The following is a 21,667-nucleotide window of genomic DNA, read 5'->3' on the forward strand; positions in this document are numbered from 1 at the left end:
GAGCGGCCCGGCGGTGCGCCAGCACCTCCCGTCCCGCGGGGTCTGCGGCGGCGAACGCGGTGCGCTCCCTGCCCCGCCGGTGCGGTCCCGCGGTGCGGCGGGCACAGAGCACTGTGGGAGGGCCGGTGACCTCCGAGAACCGGCCCCCGGCCCCGCGACCCATCGAGGGCCGCATCCCGTAGAGTAGCCGCGTCCGCCGCTCCCGGTTTCAGGTGCACGAACTTTCACCCGGCCGCCACCGACCGCCACAGAGCGCGGCGCGGGGGTCCGGGGTGTGGCTCTCGGTGAGAAGCAGGCCCGGCCCGACGCAGCCGCCCCTCCGGCGCTGTCCCGCGCGCGGTGCTGAAAGCGCCGGCGGCCCCGGTGGGGCGGGGCGGGGCGGGGCGGCCGAGCAGGTGGCGGTGCTGCCCGGCCCCCCCCGTGCCCAGCCGGCTCCCCGCCCCCCCGCGCGCCCCGCCGCCGCTCCCGTTCCCATTCCCACTCCCGTTCCTATTCCCCTCACGTCCACCGCCCGCCCCGGCGCGCTCGCTCCGCCGCGCTCGCTCCGCCGCTCCGCCATGGCCAGCACCTTCGCCCGCGCTCTCTCCGCTCGCCGCACCACCGGCCTCCTGGCCATGGTGGGCGCCGGTTCCCTCGCCGCCGGCTTCCTGCTCGCCCGGGACTCGATCAGCGCGGGCGACCGTCAGCGTCGGCGATACCCGCCCAGGTAATGTGCGCGGGCGGCGAGGGCGCACGGGCGGGGGGCGGCGGGCGGGGGACGGTCCCTGCGGCACCGGCACCGGGGAGGGCGCCGGGGCCGCCCCTCGGCTCCAGCCGGGGCGGCGAGTCCCGAAGCAGCTCATGGGGGCGGCGCGGCGGACGCTGCTCGTCCACGGCAGGGAGGACCGGGAGGCCCGTGAACCGAGTCCGCGCCGACCCCGGGGCTCCGGGCGGCGAGGGAGACGGGGGTGACGGGGGGGCGGCGGCGGGGCTCGGCCGTGTTGGACGAAGCAGTCCCGCCTCGGGCTGACGGTCACCGGCGCCGCGGGCCCCGTCGTCCCCGCGCACAAGGGCACCGGCCCTACCACGCCCCGGGCACGGTCCCGCAGGGGCCGCGAGTCCCGGCTCCCCGGGCTCGTGGGAGCTGCCGCGGGACCCCTTCGCGGGACCCGTGCGGACAGGGGCCATGAGGGCTGCGGGGGCCACCCCGAGCGCATCCCCGCGTCCGGGGCCTGACTGTGGGAGCTGCAGTCGGGGGTGGGAGCCCCGGGGCTGCCGGCAGCCCTGGGTGGTCCCGAAACACCGGAACAAGACGCTGCAGCCCGAGATACGCGGGAGAGGGAGGGGGGAAAGTGCCCGGCAGCGGGGCTGGGGGTCCCAGGGGACTTCCCGGGATGCCAGGGAGGGCAGAGATGAGGGCTGTTGGAGAGATGGGCCAGCCTGGGGGGGACAGCTGGGACAGCCAGCGCCAGCAGGGGCGTACCCCAGGCTTGGTCCAACAGAAGCCAGGAGAGATTTATTTTGTCAGTGTCCTGGTAGGAACAGGATGGAGCAAAGGGTCCATTTTGTCCTCCTGGTGGCACACCCAAGAGCTCCGACTGTGGGAGCTGGTGTCAAAGCAGCCCCCAGGCACTGGCAGCAGCTCCTGGCCCGACCTCATCTGGCTGTTCCAGCCTTCCCACGCGCCTGCTTTCAGGACAGGGACTCCTCTATTGAAAGGAAAAGCTTTGCTGGCAGGTCCTTGCCCTTCCCTCTCTGGGCCAGTTTTTAAAGGGAGAACTGGAGGGGCCTGCGGGTGCTGAGGAGGCTGCCCCAGCCTGTGAGCAGATTTTGGATGACAATGAGCCCTGAGATGTGCAGTCGGGACTTCTGGGAGGCAGGCACAAATTCGAGCCGGGCCAGGCAGGCACATGTACGGCCACAGCCCAGCTTAGAGGTGCTTTTGAGGTAATTCTGGCTCTGCAAGAGCCCTGGTCCTCTTTGCATGCCCGGTGCCTGATCCCTTAAGCCAGATAAGTGTCACAGCTGCAGCACGGTGCTAAGGTTCAACCTTCAGACCAGAAGGTCTCGCATCACTCCCCTCCAAACTGCTCTTTGCCAGGGACTGCCACAGGGAGCCCAGACGGGCCTGGGAGAGCCAGGTGCTCCGTATTCCCATGTTTCTGCTCACCATTGCTTGCTGTGGTGATAAGGAAGCAGGGCTGGGAGAGGCAGAGGCTGGTCCTGCCTGGTGCCTGTGCTGCCAGCTCCAAAGAGCATGGCCCTCCACTCTAAGCATGGAGGGCCAAGGCACCAGACGGGACTGGAGGCAGGAGCTGTCTGTGCCTCACAAGGGCTGGGCAGGGTAGGAACAGGGCCAGGGCTGGGAGGGAAGAGGGACATGGCAGCCACTGGCCAGTCCTTCCACCTCACACTGGCACCAGCTGCTTGGCCTAGCATTTCCCAGGGTCAGGCCAGGAATATGAGGACTGGGTATTCCTCCTCATCCCAAAGCCAGCAGAGACTCAGCACAGGGAAAGAGCAGGATGGGAAGGAGGCAGCACATTGCTGCTCTGAACACCATCAGCTGCTGCCATCCCTGCACCAAACGCCGACAGTCAGAGCAGTGTGTCGTGGCACTGCATTGCAGGCTGGGAGCTCTGCGTGTGTGGAGTGCTGGCAGGGAGCTGGCGCTGGGGCTCCGGTGTGCTGCTTTGGGCCATGGAAATCCGGGGATGGAAAGGGAGAGAGTTCAAAGAATGACAAAGGCTGGATGTTATGAATTATCCACGTCCCAAGGGGAGCGTGTTTTCCAGCTTTATGAACAACTGCAGAGCCACAGACATCAGGTCAGGAGGGGATGAAATCAAGGTGGGAATACGGTTGAGAAGCTCTAAAATGAGCCTCCTGGGGGATCATGTTCGGCTGGGAATGGTTTTGTGACAGTGCTGACACTTGAAAAGAACCTAGACAGAGCCTTAGGGGTGAGCTGCAGCACCTTGCTCTGCAGGGATGAGCCAACTTGCCGGGGATTCTGCCTAGTCTTAGGTTAAAAAACGAGAGACATTGGCAGTAGCCCTAAGGGGTTTGAGCGACACTCCACAGCCTCCTGTCAGAGGCACTGCAGTATGAATGGCCATGCTGAGAGGGCACAGGCACTCTCCCCTTGAGGAAATATGGGCACCATGTGCCTGCTGCCAAGCAGGTCCTACACCAGGCACGGCACCGTGTTTGGGCGGTCACGCTGGGGCTCCCTGCCAAAGCGTCTCCACACAAAGCCCAAGCCCCCTCCTCCCTGCGTAAACAAGCCTCATGCTCAGCTGCCTGCAGCAACCTGCCAGCTCCTGACTCTGTACCACCACACGGGGTCTGCTGCTTGCCCCACGTGCCCCCACACCTCTCCAGAAGCCGCGTGCAGCAGGGGCTGCCTGGGCACCACGAGCCCGCGATGCCAGGAAGGGCACTGGAGGCTGCCGGATTAGCGATGAAGAGCCATGGCGAGATGCAGGTGGCTGTCGCTTCCAGAGAGGCTGCCCAGTCGGTGGACAGGCTAATAATCCCTGCTGGGTGCTGAGCAGGTCTGCCCCGGGCTGAGACACTTGCTCGCGCAAGGGCAAAGAGGGTGACTGCTGCGGGCGGCTGCACCCCGAGGTCACGGGCAGGACGGCAGAGCTGAGGTGAGGGCAGGACAGCGCAGGCAGCAGCACTGAGTTGTGCTTCTGGCAGACATCCACGCTTCCAGCCTCTGCAGCCAGGGACGAGCCCACCCTACCACAGAACCATGGAATTGTGAAATCATGGAATTGAGGTTGGAAAAAACCTTCAAGATATCGCTTGGTGCTGTGGCACTGGTAACAAAATATGGTGCTGGAAGGGTAATAATTTTAAAACCAGCTTCGGGGACCAAAATCAAGGGGCCAAGGCAGCCTAAGTAAGGCCAAGTGCAGCATCACCTTCACGCTTGTGACAGAGGACCTCTGGACACCCTGACCACACAGTGGGAAGGCGGTGCCACTGCCAGAGCCCTCCAGCCTGGACAAAGCCTGGGCTCAGTGACTGGCATCCTCCCCTGCTGTCTCTGTGGCACCGTGGTGAGCACAGCAACAGGTGCTCAGGATCTTCACCCTGGCATTATCCATCTGAGTTCGGGTGCTTTAGAAAGACCGGGAAAAGGTTGCCCTGATTTACTGGCTGTGGTTCAGGGCTGTTCAGGGGAGGGTGCACTCTGACCAGGCACTCAGTCAGCACTGCAGCAGGCACAGCACCTGCAGGCAGAGCCTGGAGTCTCAGAGTTTGGATGCTAACCACCTCAGGGAATGTGTGGATGGCCATGGCAGACAGCATGCTTCAACCCACAGCAGTATCCTGCCTACTGGGAGTAAGCTGGCTTCCATTGGCAACCTCTGCTGTTCCTGGGCAGACTCTGCTGTGTAGAAAGCAGATCAGGTGGTCCTGGCATGCCCGGCAGCATGACCCATGCTGGGGCAGTGGAGGAACCTCTCCAAGTGTCCCATTCTGACCAGCAAATGCTTTTTATGAGTGTGTCACCCTGGGGAGACGTGGGTCGGTGGCCAGCAGATGGTAGCAGGAGCAGTGGGGCAGACTAGGGCAGGCTGTGTCCCATCCACACCGCATCAGCCTCTGAGCTGGGGCATCTCACCAGGGCACAGGTCTGTGTGTGGGCTGGGAGCAGCCCTCAGCCCTGAGACAAGTTCTTGCCTGGAGCAAATGCCTCCCTGTGCTGGTCTTGGCTGGAGCTGCCAATGCTTATCCGCACAATACAGACAATGTGAGCCTTACCACCCTTTCTTTCTATACAGTACAGGAAGCCACAAGTAGTAGACAAGCCATGGGCAAAGGGCCAATGCACATTCCTTGGCCTGCAGGCGCAGGGGAGGAGGTGGTGGCAGCCACAAGGCTCTGCATTGCAGCATGGGGCCGGTGCTGGCAGCCAGACCTGGTGCCCAGTGTGAGCCCTCAGGAGTAGAAGCTGAGTGCAGGAGAGTGCCAGGACTTCCTGCTGGTGCTGGTGTCTGACAGCTGCTCCCACCAACCCAGACCTGCACTAGCCCAGGCACCCTTTCTCCCACATAGATCCCCCTCAAGCTGTGTCATCCCCAAAGCAGGCCTCTCTCAGAAGGGGAGACAGGTGTCCCCAGGGATGCAGGACCCCCTCCAGCCACCAGCCCAGATCTCCTGGGCTGATAAGGGCCAGTCCTGTCCCACTAAGGCAAGCAAAGGCACCAGGTCCCAGCAGGAAAGATTTGGCCAAGACTAGCACTGTCAGGGTCCTGCCCTGCCAATCCCCTCCATGAGCACAGAACAAACACAAAGCCTGTCTAAAGTGGGAATGAGGTCAGGGGACGGCCTCCCACTAAGCTGATTAGAGGAAAGCGTCCCCCTAATACAATAAACTGCGCCGGGGCCGTGCAGTTCCCACCGGCTGCAGATCGGGGTCAGCTGATCTCCTGCCCCGAAGCATCGGGGGGGGGGGGGGAAAGAGAGACAGGAGCCTCAGGGGTCAGGCACGCCAGGGCCCCACAGGCTACGAGCCCTGCCTCCCCCACCCATTGCACTAGCAGACAGGGAGCAGGCCCCCTCCATTTAGGCTGGTGTTGGGACAGCCCCAGGGAGGGCAAGGGGAGTGGGACCCCCACTCTGCTGCCCAGCTGCCCTGGCAGCTCAGCAGCACAGGGCTGGACTGATGTGGCCCCACTGCTCACCTGGCAGGTTCTCCCGCCTTTGGGGACCTTCTGCGTGGCTGATAAGGAGCCAATCCCTAATGACCGGTCCAGATTTGCTCGTGGACTCTCGTCCTGGTTGAGTGCCAACCTTCAGCTCAGGCTGCTCCCTGGCCTTGCCCTGCAATGCCAGTAACTGCCTCCCTGCCCCTGGCTGCTGTGGACAAGCAGAGCAGTTTGACCCCTCTCTGAGCTCCCCTGCTCACACCTGCCCCATGAGTCTCTGAGGGGCACTGGCACAAGTGCTGGAGTCCCCTGGCCCCAAAGGACTCATCTGTCTCTCCTCCCACAGTGCTGAGTACCCCGACCTCCGGAAGCACAACAACTGCATGGCCAGCAACCTGACACCAGCCATCTATGCCAGGCTCTGTGACAAGGCAACCCCAAATGGCTGGACCTTGGACCAGTGCATTCAGACTGGTGTTGACAACCCTGGCCACCCCTTCATCAAGACTGTGGGTATCGTAGCTGGCGATGAAGAGACCTATGAGGTGAGTGGCAGCCAGAGCCTTACCTGCAGCAGCCAGAGTACCCACGGTACACCCAGCAGCCTGGGACGTTACTGCCCACCTCATCCTGCCCAGCCTGAACTGCTGCAAAGGCCCCGGCTGGTCCCCACATATCCCTATGGGACAGAGGACTCCTTTGGAGCAGCTGTTCCTGGAGCCCTGCAGCCTTCTGCCCCACTTGCCCCATGGATTGCTTGCACTGCAGGACATGTTGTTCTCCCGGCCATCCTCTGCAGCCCCCCTGCTGCCATGTCCCCCACGCTGGCAGTGGGGCCATGCTGAGCTTATGGCAGGGGCTTTATGAGGCGCTGGATCTGCAGCGCTGTACATTGTCCCGCTTGCTTCCAGGTGTTTGCCGACCTGTTTGACCCCGTGATTCAGGAGCGGCACAACGGATACAACCCCCGCACCATGAAGCACCCCACGGACCTGGACGCCACCAAGGTGTGTGAGCTGGACAGCCATGCTGCACACAGGGGTCCTTTCCTGGGCCTTGGGGACAGGGCCCTGCCAGCACCAGTGCCACACCATTAACGTCCTGTGGCTCCTGTCTGTTCCAGATAAAGTTTGGCCAGTTTGATGAGCGCTACGTGCTCTCATCCCGGGTCCGGACGGGGCGGAGCATCCGTGGGCTGAGCCTGCCGCCAGCCTGCACCCGCGCCGAGCGGCGAGAGGTGGAGAAGGTGACTGTGGATGCACTGAATGGCCTCACTGGGGACCTGGCAGGCCGGTACTACCGTCTGAGCGAGATGACTGAGAAGGAACAACAGCAGCTCATTGATGTGAGTTGGTACAGCTCCCAACCAGCCTCCCTGGGTGCATGCAGAGCAGGACCCCTTCCCCAGCATTGTTTCTCTGGGAGGTTTTATCCTCCTTTCCCAGCCCCCCTGTCTTGTGGGACCAGGATCCCTGCCCTAGAGAGTCTGCCCGACAGTGCAGAGGGTGCTCACAGTGCTACTCAGCCCTCCCAAGCCACCTGTCTGATCACAGCCCCAGCAGCTCACGGCTCCTTCTGACTCCTTCCCCATGTCTCTGCCCACGTCCAGAGAAAGGCGGGCTTGTGGCAGGCACATGGCTGGTGCCCCACCGGCCCCTGGCATAGGGTGGGCTGTGCACCAGCAGCCTTCTGCCTCTCAGGCCAGAAAGGCAGGGGCTCCTGCCCATGGGTACCCTGCCTGGGAGAGCCACAGTGGATCACCTCAGTGGCAGGCTGGGACCAGTGAGACAGGGAGCACTGGGACCAATGAAGGTGCCCTGGCTCCAGCCACGCGACCCTGGTGAGCCCATGCACTCTGCCTCCCTCCAGGATCACTTCCTCTTTGACAAGCCGGTGTCCCCGCTCCTGACAGCAGCAGGAATGGCCCGGGACTGGCCCGACGCCCGAGGGATCTGGTGAGGATCTGTCCCAGGACTGAGCAGTCAGCAGAGCAGAGAGGGGCGGATGCTACTGCTCCATCTGTCTGTCTCAGCCCTGCCACCCATGTTTCCCATGTTCACTGCACCGCAGACCCCCAGCACATGTGGCACCAGTACCCCTGGACCGTGCCCACCCTGGGCTCTGTGGTCTCACCTGGGAGCCCCTTGTGCACCACAGTCAGCAGCCAACTGCTCCCTACACAAACCACAGCATTGTCCTGGGAAGGGGGACTGCAGAACCAGCCCCTGCTGTCAATCCTGCCCACTCTTACCATCCAACAGCACTTTGCACTCTAAAGCTGCTGTAATTGCTTCTGCTCCCTGGGCAATCCCCAGAGCTCCTCCTGGATCTCTGCACACTCTACGTGCCACTAAACCTGTCCTGCCACAGTCACATCTTACTTCTCCCTCCCAGCATCTCTGTGCAGCCATGCAACATCCCACGCTCCTGCAGAGCGACAGCCGGCACACGCATCTGCCCACGCCACCCTCGCTGGCACTGTGCCTTTATATGGAAAACATCTCTACAGCATGCATGGTCCCCAGCTCCAGCTGCCCCTAACACAGCCCCCAGTGTGCACTCCGTGCCTCACAGTCCTCTCCTGCTGCCTGCACGGTGCAGGAGCCATGCTCCTGTCCCCAGCCCAAGGCGCTGGAGACAGCTCCCATCACTCACAGCGGCTCACGTGGATGGGCACTGGCCCATCTCCAGGAGCATCTGCTGGCTGCCCACCCTGCTGCCAGGCTGGGCTCTGGCAACGTGCTCCCAGCCACAGGCAGAGGCAGCACACTGGAACCATAAGCAGCACTGGCACCATGGTGGCAGAAGGGGCACAGCTGGGTGGGCACAGGGCATCTGCAAGCCACCAGCACAGCTGAATGCTGCCCTGTCCCTAGGCACAACCACCAGAAGACTTTCTTGATCTGGATCAATGAGGAAGACCACACACGTGTCATCTCCATGGAGAAGGGGGGCAATATGAAGCGTGTCTTTGAGCGGTTCTGCCGGGGCCTGAAGGAGGTGAGTGTCCAACAGCCAGTGCTGTGCTAGCCCCGTGGACAGGCAGAGAGGGGCAGGAAGAGCTGCTGCAGTGCTGGCCCTCTGCGCTCAGCCTTGGCTGGACACCCCGTGGCCAGGGCTGGGCACCCTGTGGCCAGGGTTGAACGGCTGCTTGTATCTCTAACCCAGGTGGAGCGGCTAATCCAGGAGCGAGGCTGGGAGTTCATGTGGAACGAGCGGCTGGGTTACATCCTGACCTGCCCCTCCAACCTGGGCACGGGGCTGCGAGCGGGTGTCCATATCAAGCTACCACTGCTCAGCAAGGTATTACTATGACCAGTTTTGTGGGGAGCCAGGCTAAGACTGTGGGGAGCTCAGCCACATGGGAGGTACAGGACTGCATGGGACCTGGCCCTGGGCCTTGCTCAGGTTTCCTCAGGAGGCATAGGGTCCAGCCCATGCCTGTATCCCTGGCTGAAGGAAGAGGCTCAGATCCCAGGTGTCAGCCCGGGTCTGCTCAGGGCAGGGCTCTGTGTGGGGTCAGTGACCCACTAACAGAGTCCTGTGAGTCGCAGGGGGCTGCTCCAGGGAGCATTGACCCCGACTCCCTTGTCGGTCTTGCTGAGCACCGACACTTTCTCTGGGCACCAGGATAGCCGCTTCCCTAAGATCCTGGAGAACCTCCGGCTACAGAAGCGTGGGACGGGCGGTGTGGACACTGCTGCCACAGGGGGCATCTTCGACATCTCCAACCTGGACCGGCTGGGGAAGTCAGAGGTGGGTGACAGGCAGAGCTGGGGAGGGAGGTTCTGGAGTATGTGTGCATGATGGGCCCATGGCACCCACGCAGCTCCAGGGCTGTATGCTGGGGCCAGCATGTGGGTGCTGGGGGTAGCAGTGCCTGCCCTGTGTGCAGCAGGGCTAGCCAGGTGCCTTGCTGGTGTGGCTCTGAAGACAGCCCCTGAATTATTACATCTGTGCTCCTGGTGCAGGTGGAGCTGGTACAGCTGGTGATAGACGGTGTGAACTACCTGATCGACTGTGAGCGGCGGCTGGAGAAGGGGCAGGACATCCGCATCCCTTCGCCGCTGCCGCAGTTCCGGCACTGAGTGGGACTGTGGCAGCGCCAGCCCTGTGGGACCCCGGTCCCCCTGTAGCTTGTGCGATCTCTGTGCCCAGCATGTCGCTGCATCCTGTTACCCACAACACACCAGGTCAGATCCCATAAACATGCGCTGCTGTAGCCATGGCTCAGGCTCCTCCTTACTCCAGCACCCAGTACCCCACTGAGTCCAAGCACCCTGTTCCCCTGCAGAGGCACCACTGGGGTATGGGTTTCCTGTGCCTGTCCTGAGCAGCCCTCCCCAGGATGTCCCTGAGCTACTGCTGCCATGGGGAAAGGGTCTGAGGGACCACTGGGGCTGCCCTGGCCTAGGGGACTGCATGTGGGTAAGGAGTTGCTGCAGAGTGCCAGGAGCTGCTGGAATAGTCAAGGCTGCACATGAAAAGGTGCTCTGGGGCCATGTGTCACTGCAGGCAGCTGAGCTCAACCTTTGTGACCATTATGAGTTCACTGCTGGGATGCTCACAGGAAGCAGTGGGGCAGGCAGAGGACGGAGAGCCATGGTGAAGCCAGACGGGGCCTGACTCCACTCCTGCCTGCAGAGAGAAAGCCTGGTCAGAGCTGAGCATGCCACTGGGGAAGGTGGCACGCATGTGAGCACAGCTAGGCGTGGGGGCTGCAGAGCCAGCCCGAGCAGGCTGGCCCCAGCCCAAGGCCCCTGCAGCACCCACCACAGGGTGCACAAGGGGGACACAGCAGCCCAGGGCACAAACAGCCCACGGACACTGGGCAACAGGAGTTCAAAATGTGTGGGCAGGGCATGAGAGGGCACCAGCATGAATGGGGACAGGGTTGGGGAGGGGAGTGCATGGTCTCACCTTGGTCCTCTGGCCTGGCAACTGCCACCAGTGGGGCAACCCGCACATTCTGCAGGCTGGGGGCATCACCTAGGATGCCTGGGGGATAGCAAAGGCATCCCAGCTCGCTCTGCTCCCAGTCCCGCTGACTCTGCAGCAGCTGCTGAACTGTGTCTCTGCTCAGCAAGTCCTGGGGCAGCACCACGCAGATGTGGGGAGAGGGGCCAGGACAAACCAAACCGGCAGAAAGGCCTAGGGAACAGCAAGGATGGCACAGCCGCAGGAGCGGGAGAGCTGATAGGGTGGCAGAGCCTTAAGGCTGATAGGGTGGCAGAGCACCCTCAATGTCCTGGAGCAGATCCCAGAGCACAGGCTGCAGAAGGAAGCAGGACTGCACTGCATGTGCAACCCACACCGTTCCCCAGAGTTCTTTGCCCAATTCTTCCCCCATATTGGGTCTGGGCAGCCTTGCTACAAGGATAATGACCCAAGGGGTAAGGGAGGAGGGCACATGTACCAGTCCTTCTCCCCCACAGCTGGCACTGGACAAGAATCCAGGGACCGTGGCCTGCACCCCTGCCCGACCCTTGCCTGACCCAGCAGCCAGGAGGGCTCCTGGGCCTGTCACCCCAAACGTTGCCCTGCACCCAGGGAGGCCCTCGCTCACTGCCCCAGCACTGCCCAACTCACACTGAAGCAGCTCAGCAGCTCCCTCTTGGCCGAGCCCAGTGCTCCCACACCAGGTACTGGCCCATGGCTTGCAGGATGCCTGCAGATGCATTTGCCCCCAGCAAGTCCCAGAAGGAGGTGTTATCCAGGAGGCTGGTGAGGAGGATGGCCTTGCTCAGCTGCTCCCCAGCCACCTGCCCAACCTCCTCTTGTCTGGACAGGGCCAGGCTGTGGTCAAGCAGATACAGGACATAGTTCAGGTGGGAAAGCCCAGCCTGGAGCCTCCTCCCAGCATAGTGGGAGCTGTGAGGTCAGCCCCAGCAGGTAGGCAGCCAGGTCTGGGCAGAGGTCCACAGCATCCAGCCTGGGGGACAGGGGCAGAAGCACCCAGAGGTGCTGCAGCAGGCAGTGTTCACTGGGCAGGGCACTCTGGTAGTGTGCACTGGCCATGGGCTGGGGATGTCCCAGAGGCTGCAGGAGAGAGGCGCTGGTGCACACCAGCTCCTGGAATCAGCTGGGACTCACAGTCCTGCACAGCTCCAAGAGGGGAGCGTTCCCCCACGCCCACAGGTTCTGGCCCCCAGAGGAGTAGGGAGCTGTTCCTCCAGGCTCTGAGGCACTGGGCATCTGTGCCCAGGACTAGGAACAGCCACACTGCTGGGAGAGCTGGGCCTGGAGGTCGGTGGGTAGCACCTCACGGCTCCTGCTACGGCAGAGCTGGGTGCCCCAGAGTAGGCAGCTTCCCAGGAAGCAACTCCAGGTGTCCTCCCACTGTGCACCCAGCGGGCAGGCACTGTGCCTGAGGGGCCGGGCCCCTGCTGGACCCCGGGCCGGGTCAGCACAGAGCCGCTCCATCAGGGCCTGCCGAGGCCCAGGGGTCTCCCTCAGGGAGGTGTTGCTGCAGACCGTGGCATTGAACTGGGCAGGGTCGTGCTCCCACAGCAGGCTTGCGCCCACGCCGAGCCACACTCGCCTGCAGGGAGGTACCAGGCAGCGTTGGCACAGGCGGCCCCCAGGTCCCGTGGGAGCTGTCCGGAGATCCAGGAGCTGTTGAAGAGGGTGCAGTAGAGGTCGATGGTGAAGCTGGAGACACCTGGCAGCCCAGGGACGCTGTCGTTGCACACAGCCTCCAGCCTGTAACTCGAGCCCGGCGCTGGCTCCGCCGCCGCAGACGGTGCCGAGCTCACGCATTACTGATGCCGGAACCCGGCACGGGCGGGAGCAGAGGTGCTACCCGCGGCTTTGGGCCCCGCCCGCGGCTTTGGGCCCCGCCCGCGGCTTTGGGCCCCGCCCGCGGCTTTGGGCCCCGCCCGCGGCTTTGGGCCCCGCCCGCGGCTTTGGGCCCCGCCCGCGGCTTTGGGCCCCGCCCGCGGCTTTGGGCCCCGCCCGCGGCTTTGGGCCCCGCCCGCCCCCGCCACTCACTCCCCGTCCGGCCCCTGCGCGGTGGGCAGCGCCCCCTGCCGGCCCCGAGGCCGCTTGACGGGAGGTGGCGGGCGGAGGACGGGCGGCGGCACAGCCCTTCCCGGCACGCAGTCCCGGTCCAGGGCTCTTTGTCGCAAAGGCGGCCATGAAGTCAGAGACGTCACCCGAGTCCTTTCCGCAGCTCCGGGGCCGACCGGCCGGTACAGCTCAATATCGGTGACAAAAAAGCCAGAAACGGCCCAGCAGGCTGGCCCCGTGCCGGTGGTGAGCACCCGGTGCCGGCTGGCCCCGATCATCAGTTCTGGGGACAGTGGGGACAGTTGCTGAAACTCAGCGGTCAGCAGGAGGGACCTGGGGACGAGGGAGGGCAGAAGCGTACGGACTCCAAGGGGAAAGGGATGGCAAGGCAGAAACGGGGTACCGAGCACTGTCCCCCGACTGATGCACAGTCCCCCAAGGCCCATCTGAGCTGCCCGGCGCACTGCGAAGGGAGATGGCCCTGGGAGACTGAGATTTGGGGTTTTGTGCGGGAACAGCCCCAGACTCTCCCGTTCCCCCGCTCTCCCTCTCGCCGCTCCCGAACGCGCCCACCCCGGCGCTGTGAGAGAGGGGCGGGGCCGGCTGCAGAGACCCCACCCCCTGCCTGCAGCCCATTGGGCAGGGCCCGCGTGACGCACGCCCAATCAGGAGCTGCCACACGGCAGATCCGGCTGCGGGGGTGGGACTTCCGGCTGCGGCCCCGGCGCTTGTTCAGCCGCCGCCGCTTTCGGACCCGCCGCTCCCGCTGCCCCCGCATCCGCTGCCCCGCCGCCATGACCGCGCCCCGGCCCCCGCCGCGGGCCCTGCCCGCAGCGCTGCTGCTGCTCCCTCTGCTCTACCTCGGTGCCCGCGCCTCCGACGTGGTGGAGCTCAGCGATGCCGATTTCGAGAGCGGCCTGGCCGAGCGCCCGGGGCTGGTGCTTGTGGAGTTCTTCGCGCCCTGGTGAGGGGCCACCCGGGGCGGGCGGGGGCGGCGGGACCAGGCGGGCGGGGGGCCGGGCCGGGGCGGGCCGGGCGCTCGGCCGGCCTGACCCCCCCCGTCCCCCCAGGTGCGGGCACTGCAAGCGGCTGGCGCCGGAGTACGAGTCGGCCGCGACTCGGCTGAAGGGGATCGTGCCTCTCGTGAAGGTGAGCACCGGCTCCCCCAGCGGGGCGGGGCGGGCCGGCGGACGGGGTCCGGCCCTGCGGGGCTCGGCGTGCTCCGACGGGCCTCGTCTGCGTGAAGCATTGAAGCCCAGAAAGCATCTGGAAGTGGAGCCCTGCAGGGCTGCAGCCGCGCAGCTGGTGTGCGGAGAGTGTGCTGGGTGTGCGAGGGCTCTCCCCAGCCTGGAGGAGGAGGCCTGCCGTGAGCTGTGTGATGAGGCAGAGAGCGAACACCATGCTGCTCCTACCCAGTGAGGGTTGCTGACCAGGAGCTTTCTGTTCTGCCACAAAACTTGTAGAGTTTTCTCAAATCAATTTCTCGCTTCCTTTATGGGAGCTGCCATGGACTCTTGGACAGGTCAGCCTGCTTTCTTCAGGTGTTGTGGGAACTCTTTTGTACTGACAAGGTGCTGAGAAATTCCTTGTTATTGGTTACAAGAAACTGTCTTTTCTAATATTTTTTTGTGTGTATATGGCCAAAGTTGTCTTTCCAGTATTTCCTCTAGTATTTTTCTAGGCTTCTCCTTACACCTGTGCTATCTCCTTCCCAGTCTGGGCTCTCCAGCACCAGGGGCCATGTGATGGATTTCTCCAGTCCCCTGGCTGGGTTGGGTGTGTCAGGGCTCGATCTTGATCTGAATAGAAAGGTTTCTCTCCCTTTAGGTTGACTGTACAGCAAACTCAAACACCTGTAACAAGTATGGAGTGAGTGGATATCCTACCTTAAAGATTTTTCGAGATGGAGAAGAGGCAGGAACCTATGATGGGCCCAGGACAGCAGGTAAGAGCTGGTCAGCAGTGCCTGGCTTGCTGAACTGTTGCAGGAGGCAGGCCCACATGTAACAGCCTGGTGTCCAGGGATACAGAGAAGGTTCCCACCTACACATACACCACCCTCTTGCCCTTTTCAGAACTCTTTGTGCTGGCAAAGCCCTGGATGTTTATTTTCCTGTGAAGGTTTCCACTTTAACTCCTAGTTCCCAGGATGCTAGAAAGTTCCTGTATGAAGCTGGTGGGAGCATTCCTTCAGTTCACATATTTGTTATAGTGGGGACATGTATGGATTCTGTAGAAACAATTTTTGGATGAGGAAGCTTGAAAAGTGTCTTGTGGAATCTGGTATTGATCCCGTTAATTGTTTTACTTCTCTTTCAAGATGGGATTGTCAGTCATCTCAAGAAACAGGCAGGACCTGCTTCAGTGGCTCTCACTTCTGTGGCTGAGTTTGAGAAGTTCATTGGCGATAAAGATGCTTCTGTCGTGGGTGAGTAGAGGTAGTGCAGTGTGAAATGAGCAGGCACTGTGCTCTGGGAGCTCGTGTGGAAGGATCAGAGGCAGTACCATAGGCTGTAGCAAGGGAAATTCCAGGTGGACACAGGCAAAAAAGCTGTTGGTAATGAGAACAATAAAGCCCTGGAAGATGTGCCCAGAGGGATTTCAAAGAGTTCAGCCTGGAAGACTTTCACAACTCAGTTGAACAAAGCTCTGAGCAGCCTGGTCTGACTGGGGCTGGTCCTGCTTCAAATGGGAGGTTGCACCTGAGGACCCTGAGAATTCCTTCGAAATTTTTTTTCTTTTTTCCCCTGGCCCTCTGGCTGTGATGCCCCCTCCAGCACTGTAGTATATGTTTTCCAAAGATTGTTGCTTTCTTGGCTGACTGACAACAGGTAGCTTTGAGGTGCTGGAGGGTACTTTTGGGGCTCTGGTGGCACCAGGGGGCTGTTGGCATCAGGTCATGTGACTGTGGTTACAGTGGCAACAGCCAGTGTGCAGATCAGGTGTGCTGTCTTGAAGATAAGTATTGATCAGCGTCCTCAAACTTACTGTTATGAAGTGCTAACGACAGTTGTTACCACTGGCAGTGTCACACAGTCACCAATGGATGTTTGGGTGCTCAGTGGACAGTTGCCTTTGGCTAAATGACCAAGATGAGCAGCTCCTGAGTAACTTTCTCCTGCTGGAAGGGACAGAGTGCGGGGAGGTTCAAAAAAGTGGGAGAGAAACAGTGAAAGGTGAAGGCCTGAACATACATTGGAAGACTGTATTCAGGAGTGATGTTTCAGTGCATTGTAGAGAAAAATGCTGAGGGCTGCAGAGGGACTGCAGCTGGGTCAGTTTGGGGTCATCTACCTTTCTGCTCCAGGCTTCTTTAGGGATGCATCTGGGGATGCTTATTCGGAGTTCATGAAAGCAGCCAACAGCCTCAGGGACAACTACCGCTTCGCACACACCTCCGAGGAGCAGCTGGTGCAGAAGTATGAGGAAGATGGAGAGTAAGTTACTTAAAACAAAGCTTTCTTGTTATTGAGGCATTTGGAACAGATTCGTGGATTCTAGTTGTTAGCTGGGCTCACTTTGTGAACATAGCTTAAGGTCTAGTTTCTTCCCCAGTTGCCAGTGGTGTATCCTTTTTGTCTCTTTTGAGTTGAGATAGACAAGTGCAAATGGTTGCAGGCTCTGGAAGGTTAGCATCTGCCTGCGGATGGGAAATATCTCAGTGGAGGCATTTTGCTTCCCCATTGCTTATTATGGTGGGGGGGTTGTTTCTCATTGTGGCCTGTTTGGATCATAGAGGAGGCTCTGACAGGTACATCTAATGTAGTAGCGCCACCAAGAAGCTAGACAGTGTTGTTTGAGTTATGAATGGTGAGTGGGAATAGTCTCTGGAGAATGGGCTCTTGTGTCATCTGGCTGCTGTCCTTCGACTCCCAGGGACCCACTGAACTAATTCACAATACCTGTTTCCCCGCAGAGGTATAGTCTTATTCCGTCCTCCACGCCTGACCAACAAGTTTGAGGAGAGCTCCATCAAGTACCCAGAAGACAAAATCACCAGTGGAAAGATCAAGAAATTCATCCAGGAGAACATGTGAGCGATTCCTCACCAGCAAACATGACAGACTGGCTTTGTCCCTGTCAGAGCTTGTTTTCCTAGCTGGCATTGCTGCCACTTTGTGCTGAATGCCTTGGCACTGCTCCCCTTTGGGGACACCTTCCTGAAATCCTGGCCTGGCTGTTGGCATGCAGTCTCCATATTCTGACCATGCTTCTGTTTAAAACCCGAACTTATGAGAAGTGTGCCACCTTTGGCCTTATTTGGATCACTTTAGCCACTGATGTGGCTGGAGATGCAGATTTAACTCAGAATAATCTGGTATAGGAATGAACCAAGTGTTTCTTCCTGGGAAGCAAGTGTGCTGTGTTGAGCCTGTTCTGGGGTCATGGGCTCTGCTAACACCTCTCTTGTTGACAGCTTTGGCATCTGCCCACACATGACTGAAGACAACAAAGACTTGATCCAGGGCAAGGATTTGCTGGTGGCATACTACGATGTGGACTATGAGAAGAACGCAAAGGGATCCAACTACTGGCGCAACAGGTGGGAGGGGTGGAGGGTGAATCGGCCTTGCGATGTTCCTGTCTTGCTGTGGTTCCATAGCTCAAGTGACAGTCCTCTGAAACCCTGCCTGCTTGCTCTAGGATCCCTGGTCCCTAGGCACTTAGACCTTTCCCGCAGACCGCCTTGCTGCTGTGGTGTGCAACTCCATCCTTCGTGTTCCCCAGTGCCTGAGACACCGGGGTCATGCGGTCAGGGTGGAGGATGGAGACGTCACCGTAGACACAAGTTTACTGCTCTGCTTCTCAGCACCATTTCTACAGGACTTGGCTCTGCAGAGCACGTTGTGCCGCTGAATTCCTTGTCCAGCATGCGCGTCAGCTTGAAGGGTGTTACATCACGTGTAAGAAAATGTTCCAAGAAATAATGCTTTGTCTTTTTGTTTGTTATTTTTTCCTTTCAGAGTTATGATGGTTGCAAAGAAATTCTTGGATGCTGGCCATAAGCTTTCTTATGCTGTTGCTAGTCGGAAGACCTTTGGCCATGAGCTTTCCGAGTTTGGTCTGGACAGCAGCGTGGGTGAGGCCCCAGTTGTTGCCATCAGAACTGCCAAAGGAGATAAATACGTCATGCAAGAAGAGTTCTCGTGAGTTCTTGAACTTGTGTCGGGTCTCACTGGCTGGACTTTGGTCTACAAGTCTCTGACCAGATGATACTTTGTTAGCTTGGAGGAAACAGGAAAGCTGAATGATGCGGTTGGAAGAAATGATTGCTGGGTCAAAATGGCTCCTGCTTGTGTGTTTTCTTGCTCTCTAGAGAGCTTGCAGCCCTTCCTGTTATACAAAGGGGGGGAATTTAATTAAAGATATTGAAGTGTCTGGTTAGGAACTAGGGTGCAATAAAAGGCAAAGGAAATAGTTGTACCTTTCATCTTGAAAAAATAAACGGTGCTGGAAGCCTAAAACTTCAAATGGGATGTGCATCCAGCCTCCTGTCAGAGCCCTTAAGGGCATCCTTGCACTTGTTCTGGGGTCTAAACCAGCCCAGACTGGTGCTGTCAGAGATGCAGGTGGCATCCATTGTGTGGGTGGAAGGAGCTTAAATCAGCCTTGAAAGTGTGATGATGGCTGTAATATCACTTCTCTTTCAGCCGTGATGGAAAGGCTCTAGAGAGATTCCTGCAAGATTACGTTGATGGAAACTTGAAAAAGTATCTGAAATCAGAGCCTATCCCTGAAAACAATGACGGCCCTGTAAAGGTGAGTGCTGCATGTGGATGTGAAGACTGTTCAGCAGCATCTTCCAGCCAGTGCCAGGGTGGAGTACTGTGAGTGTGGCATGGTAGCAGCTCGAGGAGCCTCTGCGGTGATAGATGGAGGAATTACTTGCTCCCTTGTTGCACTGCAGCTTTTTGAGGCAAGGGAGACATGCAGCTTGCAGTTTGGGTTCTGTTTTGTTCCCTTAGCATGGTAACTGCTGCTTGAGCACAACAGCTATGTGCTTCACAAGTGCAGCATCATCCAGATTTCCAGGGATTATGCAAAGGCCTGCTGTCTTGGCTTGTGCTCCTTTGTGGCATGGCCTTCCTGTTGGTTGTGACTGCACCGTTTTAGGGAGCTTTGTGTTCATCTTGTCTTTGGGGACTGCCTTTCATCCTCCCAGGCAATTCTGCCCTGAGTAAGAGCATTTCCTGTCGTGGCTTTATGGTGAGACCCTCATACAGGAGTGGGAATCACTGTGTTTGTGGGGATGGGCATGGCCTCAGCTGGCCCTGCTAGGCTGATTCCTCAGCTTGGAACTTGCTGGGATTAAAAAAAATGGTTTTGTCCTCCTCCTGCAAGGAGACCATGTGCAGACCTCACTTGCAGGTAGTGCTGGTACGTTATAGCAAACTTTTATCAGCATGCTGAGGATGAGGAGTGCTATGTTTGGTCGTCTTGCTGCTTGCTGTGCAGGTGTGGGAGGCCCAGGCTTGGGTGGAGTGTGTGGAACATATCATGTCACAGCCTCATACCTGACTTGGAAGCAACTAACTGGTGTGATCAAACCTTACAGGTGGTGGTGGCTGAGAACTTTGATGAAATTGTTAATGCAGAAGACAAAGATGTCCTGATAGAGTTCTATGCACCATGGTGCGGCCACTGCAAGAATCTGGAGCCCAAATACAAAGAATTGGGGGAGAAGGTAGGTCTGGAACTCTTGCAAAAGTGAACTAGAATTTTGCAGCACTAAACAATCCTGCAGGTTGTTTTTAGCCTCTTTGATAATGGGACATAATTGTGCCTTCCTGAGGACTTATTTTGGCATCTGGTGAGTGCAGATGTCCGTCAGCAGGATCTGTGGTAGCAATCACAGTGGTAGGTTTAGTCTGTTGCCCTTGGCTGTGGCTGATTCAGTGACTGGCCTCAACTGGCCAAGCTTCTTTTTGGATCTTTTCCATCTGCATGATGATAGTCTCCCACTTGGGGAGGGATGGTGAGATGGCATCCCCTGTGTGCTGTCCTCTGACACTGCTATCCCAGCCACTGCTGGGTTCCTGGAGTTTGGGATTGGTTACTAATGGGCTCATTCTACCCACAGCTCAGCAAAGATCCCAATATCATCATTGCCAAAATGGATGCTACAGCCAATGATGTGCCTTCTCCCTATGAAGTCCGAGGGTAGGTCTGACTGCTGTGACTCCATGTGTCAGTGGGTGGGTCCGGCTCTGCCATCGGTACAGCACTAGAGCTGGAAGAGCCTCACAGGGAGGGGGTGTTGTGAGGACTGACATGCGACTGCTGAGCAATGGCTTGATTTGGAGAAATGAAGAGTGGAAAAAAAGGACATTGACCTACCTGGATTCTCCAGGATTCTGGTGTCCTGGCTCTGCCTGGAGGCCTGCCCTGCTGTTTTGGAATCTGCTGTGATTCTGTTCCTGGCAGTGTGAAAACAAATCTGGACTTGCTGTTCCAAAAGCGGTCAGCCAGCAAACTTGGACCTGTGAGCTCAGCGAGCTCTGCAGACGTGGCCAGGCCCTTGGAGGCCACACCTGCTGCCTCAGAGCTGCCAAAGCTGTGTCATGTTAAACCAGGGCAGTGTGGGATGCAAGTCCCTTCCGTATGGGCTGGTCTGACAGAAATCAAAGCATGTCAGGAGCTCAGGTGTCCCTTCTCTCTCCCCAGCTTCCCCACCATCTATTTTGCTCCAGCTGGCAAGAAGCAGAGTCCAAAGAAGTATGAGGTGAGTATTTTACTGTTCTTGCTGCTTTATAAAGAAGTGAAGAGCATCCAGGTGTCCAAATTACACTCAAGCTGCTCTGGAGTTGGGGGTGGCTCTGTGTCCTGTTGCCCTGGGAACACACCTGGTGGTACCTGCTGGGAATGTTGCACTGCATGCTGCAGGCCCTGGGGAGAGCTATGCTTGCAGTCACCTGGATCTCCTGCCTGGCACCTGAACCCTTCTCAGCAGAGGGGAAGCCCATGGCGGGTACAGGCCCTGCCTCACTGTCATCTGTTTTCTGCAGGGGGGCAGAGAAGTGAGTGACTTCATCAGCTACCTGAAGCGGGAGGCAACCAACACTCCTGTGCTGCAGGAGGAAGATAAATCCAAGAAATCCAAGAAGAAGGTGAAGGAGGATTTGTAAAGTACCCACTTGCTATCTGGTCAGAATGAGCTCTTTGTGAATTGGGGAAGCACTGGGCAGACTGGGGCCAGTTCTGGGCTGTGGAGAGCCATTGGGCTGATGGCCCTCAGCTGCTGTATCTAGTAATGTTTAATTTCCTGCCGTCTCTTAGCTGCACTGTTGTTGGGCTCCCCAGACTGGTTTGTTTTGTGGTTTGGGAAGGGTGGGGGGTACAGTTATTTTCTAATTTTTTTTGTACATTTGGAGAAGTGAAACAATAAAATGACCCCCTTAAGACCAAGTGTCTCTGTCCTGGGGTGACCCATCATACCTAACGCTGGGATCCTGCTCTTCACAGACAGCAACTCTGCTGGGAGTCATTCCCTTCAGTGAGCTCTCACACGTCTGTTCCTAACCATTGAGCTCAGCCATCTACCCTATTCTCCTTCCTCAGCTACCACAGTCCCTCCCGAACATAGCAGCAGCAACTGTCCCAGTGTGCTGGGCTTCAGGTGCTACATTTACACACATTTTGGGCTTTGGGACTCTGATCACAAGTGCCTTTGCTGTCTGTGTGCTGCCCCAGTGAGTTCAGAGCAACGTGGTGCTCACTGTGACTGCTGGATCAGAGCAGTGCAAGCACAGGGAGCTGGCTGGCATGGGGCTTGCTCAGCAGCAGAAATAAATGAGCTTTGAGGCTGGCATGGGGCTTGCTCAGCAGCAGAAATAAATGAGCTGCAGAAGTAGTCAGGTGGAGGGGAGGAGTGCTACTTCCTACAGACTCTACCCAAACACAGGTAGGGCCTGGGCTGAGAGTTTCTCATAGCCCAGTGCTTGGCTGGGGTGAGGGCAGTTAAGGCCAGTTAATTGTAAGATCATTTTGTCTCTTGGTAGGAAACAGGCTGATAG

General features: G+C 59.0%; 3 protein-coding genes across 6 annotated transcripts in view; 2 read left to right on the top strand and 1 right to left on the bottom strand.

The window, feature by feature from the left end:
* Window positions 1-694, bottom strand: part of PPIP5K1 (diphosphoinositol pentakisphosphate kinase 1) — a 47,353-nt gene extending 46,659 nt beyond the window's left edge. Inside the window, exon 1 of one of the 4 annotated variants that reach the window (XM_032699870.1) lies at window positions 569-694. The gene's annotated coding sequence lies outside the window, so the exon portion shown is untranslated. The remainder of the gene's footprint in view (window positions 1-568) is intronic. The other 3 variants (XM_032699869.1, XM_032699878.1, XM_032699876.1) reach the window with 3 other exon arrangements.
* CKMT1A (creatine kinase, mitochondrial 1A) lies at window positions 1-9,867 on the top strand. Its single transcript, XM_032699881.1, has 9 exons — window positions 1-706; window positions 5,992-6,190; window positions 6,557-6,652; window positions 6,769-6,990; window positions 7,515-7,600; window positions 8,522-8,645; window positions 8,814-8,948; window positions 9,276-9,401; window positions 9,617-9,867. The coding sequence occupies exons 1-9, from the start codon at window positions 558-560 to the stop codon at window positions 9,731-9,733; spliced, it is 1,254 nt and encodes a 417-aa protein (XP_032555772.1). The 5' UTR covers window positions 1-557; the 3' UTR covers window positions 9,734-9,867.
* A 3,471-nt stretch (window positions 9,868-13,338) lies between these two features.
* On the top strand, window positions 13,339-21,060 carry PDIA3 (protein disulfide isomerase family A member 3). The gene is made up of 13 exons (XM_032699880.1): window positions 13,339-13,617; window positions 13,724-13,802; window positions 14,481-14,598; window positions 14,974-15,081; window positions 15,961-16,090; window positions 16,570-16,686; window positions 17,071-17,196; window positions 17,618-17,800; window positions 18,305-18,413; window positions 19,210-19,338; window positions 19,735-19,814; window positions 20,319-20,376; window positions 20,660-21,060. The coding sequence occupies exons 1-13, from the start codon at window positions 13,448-13,450 to the stop codon at window positions 20,777-20,779; spliced, it is 1,527 nt and encodes a 508-aa protein (XP_032555771.1). The 5' UTR covers window positions 13,339-13,447; the 3' UTR covers window positions 20,780-21,060.
* The last annotated feature ends 607 nt before the right edge of the window (window positions 21,061-21,667 follow it).

The sequence above is a fragment of the Chiroxiphia lanceolata genome, chromosome 12 (assembly GCF_009829145.1).
Source record: "Chiroxiphia lanceolata isolate bChiLan1 chromosome 12, bChiLan1.pri, whole genome shotgun sequence".
NCBI lineage: Eukaryota > Metazoa > Chordata > Aves > Passeriformes > Pipridae > Chiroxiphia > Chiroxiphia lanceolata.